Below are 15760 nucleotides of genomic sequence, written 5' to 3'. Positions count from 1 at the left end.
TACCTGGCACCCATGGTGGGTCAATGAACATTTGTGGGTTGGATGGCTGGGATGAGTGACTGACGGAATGAATGAGCTAGAGACGGACACATTTTTGCAAGCAGTGTCCATGTCCCATCTTGTTCCTTTTTCTTCTATTCTGTTTTCTTGTATCGGAAGGACAGGTGTAACGCTGCAAAAGGAGCACAGAGAAAGGTTTTCGTGGCACATGCTCTTCCTCATCTCTGTCAGGCAGACACCACGTCCCTTGTCTACTATGTGATGATCTGAGAGCCATCTGTTAGCCATTGTCACCAATGGTTTTCCCGGTCTTCATGTATAATGAAGAAGGGAGACTAGATATTGAGCTACAGGGATTAGGCTATGTCATGGAAAGCGTGGTTCTTCTATAGGATCTGTTTTCTAAGGATGCAAATTGCTACAGATACAGCCATAAGCAAAAAGAAATTGTAGAAAAACACATACATGGAGTAAAAATAGAGATGTACGGGCCATATGATCTCATACCTGAGGGTCAAGGTTACCTCTTGGGTAAGGCAAGGGCTGCTGCTGAGATTAGAGAAGAGTGCACGGTGGGTTTCAGCTGCATCTGATGGTTTCTGAAGCCAGGTGGTGAGCCCCTAGGTGTTCACGTGTCATTTTTTATACTTTGTATGTTTCACATATTTCTTAATAAATCAGAATTGACAGCCAAAGATCACAAAGACAGTTGAAATACAAATGACTAATAAACGCAAGAAGAGATGTTCAAGTTGGATGGGAGAGGAAGCGATATCTACCGACCTGTGTATCATCGACATAGATGTAGATATACGGGGGTGGGGAGACAGAGATATCAAGCAGAAAGAAACCCTAGGCAAAGCAGATAATAGCGCTACCAGCAAGGGAAGCACCCCTGCAGGGACAGCTTTCCTCTTATTGTGCTTCTGGAGGGCGCCTGGAGGTCCAGAGGACAAGGCAATCAGTCAGACTCACACAATTTGCCTTCAGCTCCCAACACTAAGGACAGAGAGAGGGATTTCAAAGGCTCTCCAGAGAGTGTTTGAGTTTTGCTTGTCTACTCCAAAGAGGGAGAGAGAGGAAAAAGCAAAGTTGTGAAGCAGGGGAGAAAAAGCCTCAGTGAGTCCCTGGTACAAACAGGGCGCGTGGCTGGCCTGAGGAGGAGCATGTGACTTGGTATTAGGACTGTGGGTTCAAGCCCCACACTGGGTGTAGAGATAACTAAAAGAAATAAATTAAAAAAAAAAAAAAAAAAAGAAGGAGTGTGTGGTTAGAGGCTATGGGTTTCATTTTAGGGCAGCAGTGAAAGGCCAGGAGGGATTTAAGTGCAGCCGCAAGAAGACAAACCCGAGACTACAGAAGTGATCCAGCAAGAGTGCAATCTGGGGAGGTAGCAATGCTGCCAAGGAAGAGTGGGGTGCAGTTTTGTAGGAGGGACGTTAGAGCTGCCTTTAGCAAGGACAGTGTTGACCTCGAGGAAAAGAGTTGAATTCTGGGTGACATTTCTGGACTAATCCATGGTCCCCTCTAACACGTTTCAAATTCTCCAATGGATAAAGGGATTCTGAGACCAACAAGTAGAGGTAGATGAGTTATCTGAAGTCCCTGTATTAGTAATAGCTGTAGTGTGAGAGAACCAACCCCCAGGCACACGACTAAACCGACCTGCGTTGGGAACACAGCCTCTCATGCTCGCACCTGACCGGGGCAGAGAGGCAGCCCTAACGCGGGGTTTCTAGATTCTTCATCACAGAGCCAGAGGGGGAAAGAGGCTGAGGAAGTCACCCACATACCAGGAGGGCCTTAACTCTACACCATAAAATCAAACGGGTAAGGGTCGCTAACAAGGCAAAACCCAAACACAGACAAAAGAAACATGGTGGTCTTGTTTCCTCAGAATGACCAGAAAGTTTTGATATGAAATTTTAAGGGTAAAAGCGAACTAAATTCTAATTTTTAAGAAATAAATTAATGTTTTTTTTTTTTAAAGCTTTAAACAGGGGCGCCTGGGTAGCTCAGTCGGTTAAGCATCTGCTTTCGGCTCAGGTCATGATCCTGGGATTGAGCCCTGCCATCAGGCTCCCTGCTCAGCGGGGAGATTGCTTCTGCTTCTCCCATTCCCCCTGCTTGTGTTTCTTCTCTCGCTGTGTCTTTCTTGGTCAAATAATAAGTAAAAACCTTAAAAAAAAAAAAAAAGCTTTAAACAGAGAACAGCTTGTAGGATGGAAATGTGACTGGTTTTTATGTGCAATTTTTCAATTTAATACTGAAGAGGTGATGAGAAACTTCAAATATCATGATATAAAAACACATTTCAGATCTTCCTGGGACAAGAGCCCTCAAAGACGGGAACGGGAGTGCTAGTGGTTAGTACCTTCTTGGTCACCAAACAGAACTACTTGTAATATTTTGTTCAGACCACCGCCAATTGGGCCCGAGCATTTTGGGACTTGGGGCAGAAGATGGAATGTTCTCCCAAAATATCTTGAAGTCATAGAATTTGGCATGTTAGTATATCTGATGATGTGATGATCACCTTATCTGAATGAGGAGAAACTGAGCTATCTAAATAAAAACTGAAATGTAGGAATTTGGAGATGGTTTCAAGAAAAATATGTTCTAATTCTGGGGTTTAGACATTATTGTCATATTTTAGAAAAGTCAAAGGGCGCCTGGGTGGCTCAGTCGGTTAAGCGTCTGGCTCTTGGTTTCAGTGCAGGTCAGGATTTCATGGGTTGTTGAGAGAGCAAGTGTGGTACGGGGCTCGGCACTGAGTGGGGAGCTGCTGGGAGATGCCCTCCTCTGTCCCTCCCCCCACTGATGCAACTAGGCACTCTCTCTAAAATACATAAATCTTGAAAAAAAAAAAAAAAAGGAAAGAAAAAAAAGAGAAAAAAGGATGGTAGCTGCCATGTTGCTTTGCCATCCCGTACAGCGTCTCTGGGCACAGCCCTTTGGTGGTTTCGAAAGTCATCAGCCACACCAGTTTGGTCAAAACAGCACAAAGCTGAGAGCACAGGGAGAAGGGACAGACAGGAAGGCACCCTGTCATGCGTTCTCTGAGTCTTGAGAAGAGCCTGTGATTGGAATCTTTGGTCCTGCAGGCCACAGTGGGGCAGGGCAGGCCTGGGCAGAGTGGCCTGGCTGTGCGGCTGGAACCAGCACCAGGGAATCAGCAGCCCGGGGGCCTGGAGCGTCAGTGCCCGCCTAGAGTCTCAGCCCTCTCCTCTGCGAAATGAAAACGGACGTTTGTCTGCGGTGAGCATCAGGCTGGGCTCCAGAGGAAAACGGACCTGGGGGTGTGCAATGTGTCATCGGGTGCGGTGTGCCTGACACGTGGGGTCACTATTCCCCAGCCTCAGAGGAGACGAGAGCAGCGGCTCCACTCTGGGTGTCCTGGAGCCCGTGTCAGGAGTCGGGTGGGCACAAGTCCGAAGGGCAGGTCGTCGCGATCAAACAGCCGTGGTCTGGCAGGTAACTGCTCCCGTCCAGAGGGGACTATGCTTGGCATGAGCCCTGACACCCCGGGACACTGGCCTAATACTCTTACGTGAGATTTCAAGAGCAAAACGAAGTAGCAGAAAGCAGCGAATAGTTTAACTCTTTAACAAAAACCAAAGAAAAATGAAGGTGATTTGGAAATGGCAACGACTGAACGAACCCATTACTCACTGTCATTTACCCTGTCTTGGGGGAAGAATAATCAGTCATGTTCTGGTGGTTCTTACACCTGAAAGGGAAACCAGGTCACAAAATAAAAACATACATAATCCAGTGTCAAAAACTGGTGATTTATAGCAATCACCCCTCGTTTATTTTTTCCAACACAGAGAAAAAAAACAAACAAACATGGTTCAATAATTCAGTGTTTGGGTCACTGGCAAATACTGTCAAATACTGTCATTCAAATAAACATTCCCGGGGGTGAGCTCTGCGGCGCGTGGTGATGGCGCATGAGTCTTCCATCATTCAAACACAACGGAGAACCCACTCGTGAAGATTACGTGAGTGTGAAAAACATGATGCCTTATCCCAATGTGCATAAAAAGGCCTTTGAAAAATATCCCGCTCTTTCAAGGAATGAAAACACTCCGTTTTGTTGTTGGTTTCATTCCTTTTAATGATTACTTTTTGGTTTTTGAAGTCAACTTTTTTGCTGTGAGAGAGGAGTTTTAGGGCTTTGTAAGTGGAAACCAACAAGGCCACTGGCCTCTGCACACACTTTCCTGCCCCAACATAGAGCTTTTTCGCCCCCCTCCAAAAAAAACCCTCTTCCATGATTTTTGTTATGGTTCCAAAAGTAAAGAAAATGATTTCAAGTATTCAATTCCTATCAAAAATTGGTATCAAAAGTAATAAAGGACCTAGTTTCTTTATAATTCCATGTTTTAAAAAATAACTTAAGAAGCAAGAGGTCCGGCCCTTTACTTGTATAAATACCACAGCGTAACTAGAGTTTCTTAAGACAACGTGGAGAGGAGTCTGTGTTTAGCACCTCGATCATTGATCTTAATGTTGGGAACGTCTCTGACACGGATGGGAGAGTCTTATAAGAAGGTGAAATACTGGAAAAGAAAAACACAAAGAAGGAATATGAAGATAACACAATTTCACAAAAAAGGCATTATTCCTATTTTAATATTCTCTTTCCAGTGACCCCGTGTGTACGCTGTAAGACAATTCTACAAAAGCAGGGAGGAGCTGTGAACAGAACAGATGCCCATAGGGCCGGGGACTTCTGTCCAGAGGCTCCCATAATGGGCTGCTGGCCAGTTCAGCCAGAATGTTTGCAAAGGAAAATTCAGCACTGCTGTACGTGTGATTGTTCACACATGTCCCGCCAGGGAGCCACTGGACTTGAACCAGAGACACTGGGTCCAGGCCTGCCTCGCTCCGTATTGGCTACAGCCCTCCCCCCCCCCCCCCGCCCGTATCAGTAGCACCAGCACAGTGTTCTTAAGTCACAGAGGGGCTCTGAGCCCAGAACAAGATCATGCATGCCAGAGGGCGGTGTGAAATGTACCTGCACAGCGGGAGGCAGGCTTTTATTCATTCTTAAAGAACTGTTGGAAGGTTCATACTGTAAAACTAAGGAAGTGACAGAAGCAAGATGTTTGACGCTATGGTCATATTTCTAAAACACACGTGAGCCAGTAATCCCGAAACAGGAACACACTGGAGCGAGATGCGACTGTCAGAAGAGATCGTTACAAGGCTAGTGGTGCACTCACACACTGAACAAGAGTACATGATAGACCTTAATTTCTCTGTTTTAAACAGAGCACAAATTTATCTGGCCATTTTTAGAGCAGTTGCTGTGTCCTACAGATGGGAAAGGCAAAGTTGGAGGGGGTTATCATGGAGAAAACATGGAGGAGCAAGAATGAAGGTCAGCGACGTGTGCTTGTTCTTTATTAACTATTAAAGCATCTGAGCATCTCTCTCTCCCAGTCAAATAAATAAAATCTTAAAAAAAAAAAAAAGAAAGAAAACCATCTATGGGTTTAATTTCATCCCAAAATGAAATTTTGGACTCACGTGGACTCCTCGTCCACACTACAATGAAGTACCACCTTCTGAAAATCTACCGTGCAGTAAAAATGTGCTCCCACTCAGAGTAAGTTCGAAATGGGTCCAGCTCACAGTTTTCAAATTCCTCCCTGAATACTGAACCAAAGAGTTTGGGATAAAGGGTAAATTAGCCAAGAGTGAGAAATGCCTGATTGTACAAAGAGGACGTGTGTCACTTTCTGTTCACAAACCTTTTTACTTGTTTATTTTTATCCGTAGACTCACCCTTTCAGGGGTTCTTTCTTTCTCTCTTTTTTTTTTTTTTTAAAGATTTTATTTATTTATTTGACAGAGATCACAAGTAGGCAGAGAGGCAGGCAGAGAGAGAGAGAGGGAGAAGCAGGCTTCCCACTGAGCAGAAAGCCTGATGCGGGGCTGGATCCCAGGACTCTGGGATCATGACCTGAGCCGAAGGCAGAGGCTCAACCTACTGAGCCACCCAGGTGCCCCTCTTTCAGGGGTTCTAATTGACAGGAGAACACCTCAGCCTTGGAAAAGGATTGCACTCCTTGCAAAGAACGAACTCAGGGAAGGGGGCGTACTCCCAGAGTCACACAGCGAGCTCCAAGAGCAATAGGATGTCCCCAACCCCCTTTACTGACCGTCACCAAGTAATTACCTTTTTAGGTTCATCCAGCTTTTGGCTATTTTGCTAAAGGCCTCTGAACCAGGAGCTGTCATAGCTTCAAAGTCAACTAACTGAAAAAGAAAGAAATTTAGGAATGTGATTAATTTGGAGGAGAGAGGCTCACTCTGAGAACAGTTTCACCTCTGGGTCTTAGCACAAAAATCCGAGGGCTGGGATTTGAACACACAGCCAACCACCTGCCCTTCCAGCTTCGACGTACCTTCCCTTTGGGGATTTTTCCTGCTACTTCTTTTCCACTTGCCATCAGTGCTCCCACGATCACGGAGTACGCTATTACACTATGCAAATAAAGAATAATTACCAGTCAGTCCTGGTTTTTGAGCAGGGGTTATATGAAAAGCTCATTATGGATTTTCTATCATAAAAGATGAGATTTTACTTAAGAAGTCCTTAGAAATTAAACTAAAAAATATTTTCGTGTCTTAAAAATATTTACTAACAAAAATATTTAGATTCATTATTTTAAGGGTAAATGTGACCCAGAATGTTCTTTTTTTGAGGAAAGAAGGTGTTTCTTTTAATTAGGAGTTTTCTTATACTTGGTTTTTCTATTCTTATGAAATAATGAATTAGAAGATCGGTCTGCTTCTATTTCTAGCAACTTCACAAGGCTTGGCTTTTAAAATGCACGTATATGATATACTTTGTAATACAAACATATTAATCTTATTGTTTAAGCATTAAACACTGCGGTCCCCAGAGAAGAAAAGCAGAATGCAGTCTCAGAAGCATCAAGAGACTGGTTTGAGGACTGAGGTGTTATATAAACTCCCCTCTTGGCCTATAACAAACTCATTCCTGCTTCCGACAGACCAACTACACACCGGCCATGTGTGCCCGTGCAAGGCCCTCAGCGTAAAGATAACCAGGAGGCGCTCACCTGAGAGCAGGCTGGCCGCGGAGGCAGAAGCAGGCATGCCACCGACAAAGCCTGCACATGCAGTGAGTCAAGCCTGGGGGGGCGCCCATGGAAAGACCCCATGGAGGCCAAGGGCACGCGAGCTGCATCTCCAGGGCCCAGGTGGGGCCCAGGGGGTTAGAAGGAAGGGAAATGACTGGCACAGAGGCAGGGCCCACGTGGACACGAAGGTGTGAGGACACGCAGGGAGGTGTCCTGGAGGACCAATGGGAGGGCCTTTGAGAAGTCCCAAGACAAACCAGGACAGGACACAGACACACACTGTGCCCACTGTCCCTGAGCTTGTACCTGAGGCACCAGGTATGAAGAACTGGGGCAAAGATCCTGAATCTCTACACTGTATACCCGAAGCCGATATAACACTGTATGTTAATTATCCTGGAATTAAAAACAAAAAACAAAAAACTGGGACAGAGAGGGGAGGGAGAAAAGCTTAGAAGCAGGGAGATAAGTCAGAGAGCACGGGGTGACACGGGTCTGAACTATGGCTGTAGCTCTGAGCACAAGAGGACTGAACCAACGGGACCAGGGACTGTAGAGCCGCAGGCTCTTAGGGAAAGAGTGTGCGGGACGAGAGCTGCTCTTCCTTCCCCTTCACCTCCTTCCTCCTCTGTCACCAGGAACCAGCAAAGGTGCTGTGAGGACCGACAGGAAACTGCTGGGTATCCGCACGGCACCTGCCTAAGTGCTCGATCAAAGGGGGTGCGCGGAGGGCGTGGGCACATCAGAAACTCCACGCCTGCGAGTAACTGTTAGGCGGATACTGCAGTGTTTATGCGCCTCGCTGGTTTCCAGGCCTAAACTGTAACAACATTTACTACCACGTTGAAGAGAGTTTTACTTTTCAAGCGTTGAAGACAAGAACATTAGCTCCAACATCTTAAATTCAGATTTCATGATCTATGGCGCACCGTACTGGCTGACAGAGAACAGGCAGAAACCCTGGTGTTGACGACACTGGGAAGTTCCTGATGGCTTCAGCAGCAGCAGGAAGGGGCTCGTGGCAGCGCAGGCGGTACAGAGCGGATGAAGTGTGGGGGCTGGAGGTCGAGGGATGGACAAGAACCGGGGGCAAGGGGAGAAGAGCGCAGGGTGACAGTCTGGGCCGATCAGGGAGGGCGACGCACGCACACAGTAGGCCTTCAAGCCACTTGAGCTGTCGAATGAATGGACCCCAGCCTGTAAAACGTTTCATAATTCCTTTGATGGTGTGGTGGGTCAAGAACGTAATTTCTGGGTGGATTTTGAAAAAAAAAAAAAGGGGATTTCTTATGATTACTTGGGGTACTTTTGTACCCATGGCCACAACCAGCACTGCAAGCAAAAAAGAATGTGTTCTTCAGTGTAAAAACTTTCAGATTATAGGTTATCACTCACCTGGACCCTCGAGAGAGTGGCATTAGGTTATAAAAGTAATAAACTAAGGATAAGATTAAGTTGCAAACAGCATCGGCCTCCTGGAAAAAGAGAAGACACGCGCCCATGAGTTTAAAAGCTAGATTATAAACTAGTTTTTCACAAGGTGACAAGACATAAGAAAAACTTACCTTGGGAAGAGGACTAGTTCACTTTTCTCCTATGGGAACCTCCTTTCATATTCTTGGATATTTTATACTCTGCGCTACCATTTTTTCCCTAACGAAAGGGCATATATGCGGTTCGGTTTAGGGCAATGTCTCCCGAGCGGTTTTTAAAACTGAAACCTTTTCAGGCACCGGGGTGGATTGGTCAGCTAAGCACCCAACTCTTGGTTTCGGCTTAGGTCTTGATCCCAGGATCCTGAGATCGAGCCCCGCATCGGGCTTCCTGCTCAGCAGCGAGTGTGCTTCTCCCTTATACTCTGCCTCTGTGCATACACTCTCTCTCGCAAAGAAATAAAATCTTTAAAAAAATAAATAAATAAATATGGGAACTGTTTCTACAAGAATGTTAAGAAGTCACTGAAAGCCGATCTCAAGCGTAAGATTCATACTACCCCCGGCCGGGTAGAGGCTTTGCAAAGGTCACTGGTGAATGCTAGGAAGCAGGGATAAAATGGAACAAACAGAAGCCTACCCCAAATTCTGATGAAAGAATCAGTACTTTTCCTTTTGCTGTGAGGTCTTTATAAAGTGCGTCTATCTCAGCATGATAGAATTGTGTTCGTTCTTCTGTGGTTTGCGTTTCCACAGAAAACAGTATGTTGCCAACCCTAAAAATACAACAACATGTGTCAAAGGCACGTATTATACAATTCAACAAGCCAAACACGGGGAGTAAAAAGAAGAAAGGAACTGGTGGGCTGATGTGGCACAAAACATAGCTGAGAACGTGTCCCACCTTTCTAACCACACACACTGAGGTATGTTCCGTACGTAGGCAAGTTTTCCATAAAACACGGTATTTTGTTCGATCTAAACATGCGTACATACTACAGGAGCTTAAGCTACTACAGAAGGAAGTAACTACACATGGTCAAGAATGAATGCAGACTAAAGACTTTCTCAGACAGCCACCCTGCTATAATTGAAGACCAGAGCCAGAACTGTGTGTAGAAGTAGTTCAGGGACTCTACTGTGTTTTTTTAAAACCTCTGCTGCATGCTTAGCTTAGCTCCACTCCAGGCTCTACAGAGGAGACAAATACAATGCAACAGACATTACTATACAAATAAATGGCTCTTAGATCCTATAAAGAGGAGTGTGGCAGAGCTGCTACGTTTACCGAGGAAGGAGGGAGACCTGAGGCCATGAATTATTTTAAGACCACGCACAAGGCGCTCACACAGCACGTCAGGGTTCAAAAGCAGCAGATCAGGTCCAGTTTGGAAGATATTTAAGACAACAGGAAATGCTTCACAGGGGAAGGGGGAAGGGGCCTGAATGTGAGATTCAGGATGGAGGAAGAGAGGCTCAGAAACAGGAGGTGGGAGGTGACCTCAGGGAACAAGCAGTCCAGCCGAGTTAGCAGGCCAAATTCTGGCAGGAAAACAGCGTAGGCAAGCAGGAAATGTTGCAAGGGCCACATTATGAAAGGCCTTGAGTGCCCGGCAAGGGAGCTGGTCCTGGTATCCACGGCATGGGGAGGGTGTGGGGTGGGGAGTGGCTTAACAGCCTGTGGAATGGGGCCTCAGGGACACTGACAAAGCACTGTAAGCCACCAGGAGATCGGGGACAGAGGCACCAGAGACTACTCGAGAGGACCCAGGGCAGGAGGTAACAAATACGGCGAGACAACAGGGAGAGAAGCCACGTTTCGCAGGGAAGGAACCTGACGTACTCTTTCATACCACCGTTCCTTTCTGCCTGGAGCTACCATCTGATGAGATCTGTATCTCACAAGTTGGTGGAAAGGCAGGGGAGTCATTTTTACATTACTAGCAAGCCCTGGAATTCCTTCCGGGGTAGAGAGGGTTGGGAAAAGTCACAAAATCTGGAAGTTACTAAGCTGGTGCTTACTCATGGAGGCCTGGGTAGGTTCTGACAAAGAACTTGACAGAGAGGCTCCTGTGGTTTGAGAGTAAAAGCATGTAAGAAAAATGTAGCCCCGGAGGCCGAGGCAAGTCACAGCATACGATGGAGCCGGCAGAAATCAAGCTGGAGGTCCCAGTGCGGGAACCCTGCAGGCCGAGCACACTGAGGGATGCCTGCTGTGGGGGAGGGGTGAGCATCCTGCCCGGATTCAAGGGATATGGAGGCTCCTGGATGAAGCTTGGGCTTCAGAGACAAATCAGACTGGTTAATGAAAAGTCACTGCGGGGCTATTTATAAAGTGAAAAATGAGAAAGACTCTAAAATGGTCAATGTAAAAAAATGTATAGGAGAAATTCTATAAGACCCACAAAATGGAATACTACGCAAGCATTACAAACACAACAATAAAGGAAAATGTTCATGATAAAGTAACTGTAAGACACAAGAGGAATAGATTATAAAACAATATGTGGCGTATAATCTGTTTTTAAAGAAAACAACTCAGTGATTTTATTTTCTATCTCTGCTTATCTGTGTATTCTAAGTTTTCCATAGTAAGGCTGCACCGCTCTCAGAATATACTAAAACCTGTATTTAAAAACTTACAATGGCCTTCAGTCTGCCAACCCCTCATCTCTTTTCATTTTATTACTAAAAGTGTTGCCCACAAGGAACGTGAAGAACCCGGAAGAATGCTTTCCAACGTTCGATATGATACCCAGTATCTAGAAAGCCGTTAGATCCAACAAGGTCAGAAAACGTATCTGCTGGCAGAGTAGCCTCACAAGTCACATTAACAAAATAAGTAGTTTATAGCTACATGCTGGACCTTGGTAATTTTCGTTTTAGGATAAAGCAGAAGCCAGTGTGTCCAACCTCCTGGGGCAGTACCAGACGCCAGCCCGCCCTTATACTCCCACTTAGGAAGCATACATACTTGTCTCCTGTAATGGTGATTGTGAACCCATCGTATTCCTTCCCTTGCTCTTTGAGGCTGGGAACTTTTGTGTTCACCGTGAACCCATCCTTCGTTTTAGTATTAAACTGCTTTCAGGGAAAAAAAAAATCACATTACTAGTGTGAAATTCACTGTAAACCCCCAGGAGGTCATCTGTAGCGGTGACTCTGCCTTCCACATCTTGGAGAAGTGTCACAGAAGTTCCTACTTCAGAGGCCACGAGCACGCACGCCTGTCCGGTGACCGAGGACGCCTCTGCCTGTCCCCAGGGCCCCACATGAACTCCAGGCCCCCACCAGAGGCCGGCACAGAGCCTCAGTCACACGCTCCCTCAGTCAGCGGGGTGCCGGCCCTTCTGAGAGTGCCCTTTGGGTTTTCCTCATGGTCTTTATTGGCAACTTGGATTCTTAGCAGAATGGTTGCACCCCAAATCCCCTAACTCCAACACCTGTGCTCACGTTCGTGGTTCCTTCAAGGCAGTCTCATTTGTTCTGAGACGTACTCAGACTTACATTGTCAACTGGAGAATCACACACACACTCCAACTCTGCAGACCACAGAAATGTATGTTAAAGGAATTACAGGGAGCCAAGAATGCCCTTCAGGGGTGACAAGTATGAAGGCAGTTTCGGATGCCAGCTTTTTGTTTAAAATACTTTTTGACAGGGCCACATGGGTGGCTCAGTCGGTTAGCATCTGTTTCACTCAGTTCATGATCCCAGGGTCCTGGGGTCAAGTCCCCGGCTCCTTGCTCAGCGGGGAGCCTGCTTCTCCCTCTGCCTCTGCCTGCTGCTCCCCTAGTTTGTGCTCTTGTGCTCTCTCTGGCAAATACATAAATAAAAATATTTTAAAAATAAATAAATAAAGATATTTTTGACAAAGCCAAGATGCCAGTAAATAGATTTTGTCATTACTCCAGAAAAAAAATCCTCCCACATTGTTTAATGTTGCCGACTTTTTTTAAAGGACGGATAGACTTGAATAAGAGAACCAAGGATAAAATAAGAGGAGGCTGTGCTTCACGTAAGCCACGACTGGGGGAAAGGCTGTCTACAACCAGTAAGACCCAGCGGGTGCGATAAACAGTCCAAAGGACCAAGGACCAATGGACATGAGGCACAGGTGACCAGAGCCATCGTCAGGAGCTGGGACAGCAACATCTTCCACGGGGAAGGGGTTTCTAGAGGAACACGTGTGAGCCCTCTATGCCAATTCTCATCTGATGCTCACACCATACCAGTAAGACAGAGCATGGTCTCCATGTTACAGAGCAGGAGACCAGTTGGGAGGGCAGGTCCTGTCTGAACCGTGCGGGGAGTGGCAGTGTGGAAACATGAACCCAGGCTTTCATGCCCGTAAGCTGACTCAAGGGGAGCTGAGGTATATGGTTGACCTTGACCCACTTGAGGGGTAGCTGAACTCCCCTGCAGTAAAAAAAAAAAAAAAAGCCATGCATAGCTTGACTCCCCCAAAACTTAACTGCTAATAGTCTATTGCTGACTAGAAGCCTTACTGATAACAAAAGGTTAATATTTATTTTGTCTGTTGTAAGTATCCTATACGGTATACTTAAAGTAAAGCCAGAGAGAAGAAAAGGTTACTAAGAAATCATGAGGAAGATGCACCTCCAGGACTGTACTGTATTTATTGAAAAGAACCCACATACAAGCGGATCCATGCAGTGCAAACCCATGTTGTTCAAGGATCAGCTGGATTTTAACGTGGTTTTTCACCGAAAGAACATTTCAGTGGGAGCTGTCATCACATCATACTGCACCAAACGCTTTAGAATGAAAGGTCTTTATATACTTGTGTGTGTGCCTTTAAAAATAGGAGTATGACCACACTCCGGGAGAAAGCCAGGTGTCCAGTGCAGCTGGTCCAGTGTGCAGGAATGGTCACCTGCACACCACGGCTGGACACACAGTGACCTTGCACCGGGAAGCTGGCCCTAGGGGGGCGATGGCTGGCCTCGCAAGTGCACTGAGCCACCACAGGCTGGGAGCCCACTAGGCTTTTCTTTTTAAATGAAGATACACACAAAACGGTTAAAACCCCCCTCAGCTGACTTGGCCTCTGCTAACTTTACCTAGTAGAGTAAATGTAATGCTTAAAATACCATCAAGAAAGGAGGACATTAAAAACTGAGACACATGCTAGTTTTCTTTCTGTAGGTTTGTCCCAGTGGCCCTCTGTGGAGCGGTCCTGCCCTCTGGGGGGCATCTGGGGAATTTATGGGAGAGCCTGGTGGCTACAGGGACAGGGTGGCACGGAAGGCTACCACTGGAACTTAGCAGGTGGGGTCGAGAACACTAGACACTCACATGTGACACATGACTGATTGTGAATGCCCTGCTGGGCTTTCATGTCCATGAACAACCTGTTTATAACTTAATAATCACCAGCACCTGGAACCAGACTCCATTTCACACTTAGACACTAAATATTTTATATGTTTTTTTTTTTTTTAAAGTTTTCTATTTAAGTAATCTCTACCCCAATATGGGGCTTGGAACTACACAGTTTTAATATGCACTGAATTTTCTATGAATATTGAACATCTAACTGAGGGAGGAGGGTGTCAGGCATTGTTGGGAAGGTTACTGTTTAAGAAAACCCTGGGGCCACTAACACTATAGCTCATGATTCTTAAGTCAGCAAGTGACATACAGATACAGGGCCGCGTCTGCCGCTGTCAGGTTCAAATGTAAACAGGTGTAAACAACCGGCTCCTTCCTTACGGCTTCTCATGAAGACCAGCCTGAATGCTGACATCCTGAACAACACACACGCTGGTCTATTACAGGTGATCTACCTGCCAGACCTCCTTTGTGGCAAGATGGTGACGTTTGGAAGAGTTTTTTGAGAAGGTGTGATATATTCTCTGTGAGTTTCATCTGAGTGCAGGAAAGGGGTCATGGAACATGGTTACTGAGTCAACACCAGAGTGGCTCTGAGAAGGTTACCTTAGTTCATCAGCCACCTTAGTTCATCAGACACTCGCTATAGGCCCCTGAGGTGAGGTCCGGCCAGAATCATTGCTCCTGGCAGACAGAGTCTGGGGTCTAGACAGTGGAAAAGGCTCAGCCAAGCGCAGTGTGGCAGAGGGGGCCCTGGCGTGCAGAATCCTAGCTCGCTGCTTTGTTCACGATGTGATGCTTCCCGGTTATTCCTCAGAAATGGACAAGTTCTGGTCCTACCCGTGTCTTAAATGACATTTGATGGAATCAAACCTCTCTACCAGAGCTGCAAGAACACTGATTCAACTTTTACATTAAAGTTCAAAGCAGGAGTTGGAAAAAAGAAAATCCCCCTGCTGATGGCAAATATTTGAATAGTTCTACTCCCAGGCAGAGAAGAGGTTCCTAAAATTATAACTTCTTAAAGGATTAGACTTTTAAACAACAAAACTTCTGTACCTTGAGGTCTCCACCTTGAACTACACTGTTTCTGATATAAACATCGCCACACCCGCGCTTCCTTTGCCTGGTGTACTTTTTTCCTTTCTACTTTTTAAATGTTCTCTTGTTAAGCGTGTCTGCTGTAAACCCCATGTAGCTGGGCTTTAAAACACCAGTCTGAGACCCTTCATCCCCTGCGGATCGATCATAAAGCCATGCGGACTTCTCATTGCCATTACACCATTTCCTACCCACCCTCCTTTTTTCCCATTCTCTTTTTGTAAGCTCTGAGCGAAACTGACTTCGTTGTCTTTACGCCGTTTCCCTACCTTCTAGGCATTTATTTTTTTTTAAAGATTTTATTTATTTATTTGATACAAAGAGAGATCACGAGTAGGCAGAGAGGCAGGCAGAGAGAGAGGGAAACAGGCTCCCCACTGAGCAGAGAGACTGATGTGGGGCTCCACTCCAGGACCCTGAGATCATGACCTGAGCCAAAGGCAGAGGCTTTAACCCACTGAGCCACCCAGGCGCCCCCCTTCTAGGCGTGCAGAGGATTATACATCCCACCACTGTCCTTTCAGTGTTGCCTTTAAATTTTTAATATAGATATTTAAACCTGTATTCTCCTGTCAATATCATGGGTCAGCCAGTGATTATATTCTCACTGAAAAAAAAAACAAATACCTTAGTAACAGTTTTACTTCCTCTCTGCTTTCTTCAGACTCTAAGGTCGACATTAGCTGGTACTTTAATTTCAGACATGTATTTTTTAACATCAGGCATTAACAATTCATGCCAGTGGCTTAT

At 45.9% G+C, this 15760-nt stretch overlaps 1 protein-coding gene across 10 annotated transcripts in view; it reads right to left on the bottom strand.

Moving 5' to 3' along the window:
* Nucleotides 1–3770: 3770 nt before the first annotated feature.
* Nucleotides 3771–15760, bottom strand: part of TTC13 (tetratricopeptide repeat domain 13) — a 75861-nt gene continuing 63871 nt past the window's right edge. For 5 of the 10 annotated variants that reach the window (XM_059170480.1, XM_059170484.1, XM_059170482.1 and 2 more), the window contains 6 exons: nt 11529–11638; nt 9195–9330; nt 8517–8596; nt 6420–6498; nt 6191–6270; nt 3771–4565 (listed from right to left, as the gene is read on the bottom strand). In XM_059170480.1, the coding sequence (XP_059026463.1) occupies nt 4451–4565; nt 6191–6270; nt 6420–6498; nt 8517–8596; nt 9195–9330; nt 11529–11638 (600 nt within the window). In that variant the 3' untranslated portion in view covers nt 3771–4450. Of the gene's footprint in view, nt 4566–6190; nt 6271–6419; nt 6499–8516; nt 8597–9194; nt 9331–11528; nt 11639–15760 lie in introns of those variants that run through there. The other 5 variants (XM_059170481.1, XM_059170483.1, XM_059170486.1 and 2 more) reach the window with 3 other exon arrangements.

Source organism: Mustela lutreola, chromosome 4, assembly GCF_030435805.1.
Source record: "Mustela lutreola isolate mMusLut2 chromosome 4, mMusLut2.pri, whole genome shotgun sequence".
Lineage (NCBI taxonomy): Eukaryota > Metazoa > Chordata > Mammalia > Carnivora > Mustelidae > Mustela > Mustela lutreola.
This window is presented reverse-complemented; position numbering and strand designations above follow the sequence as displayed.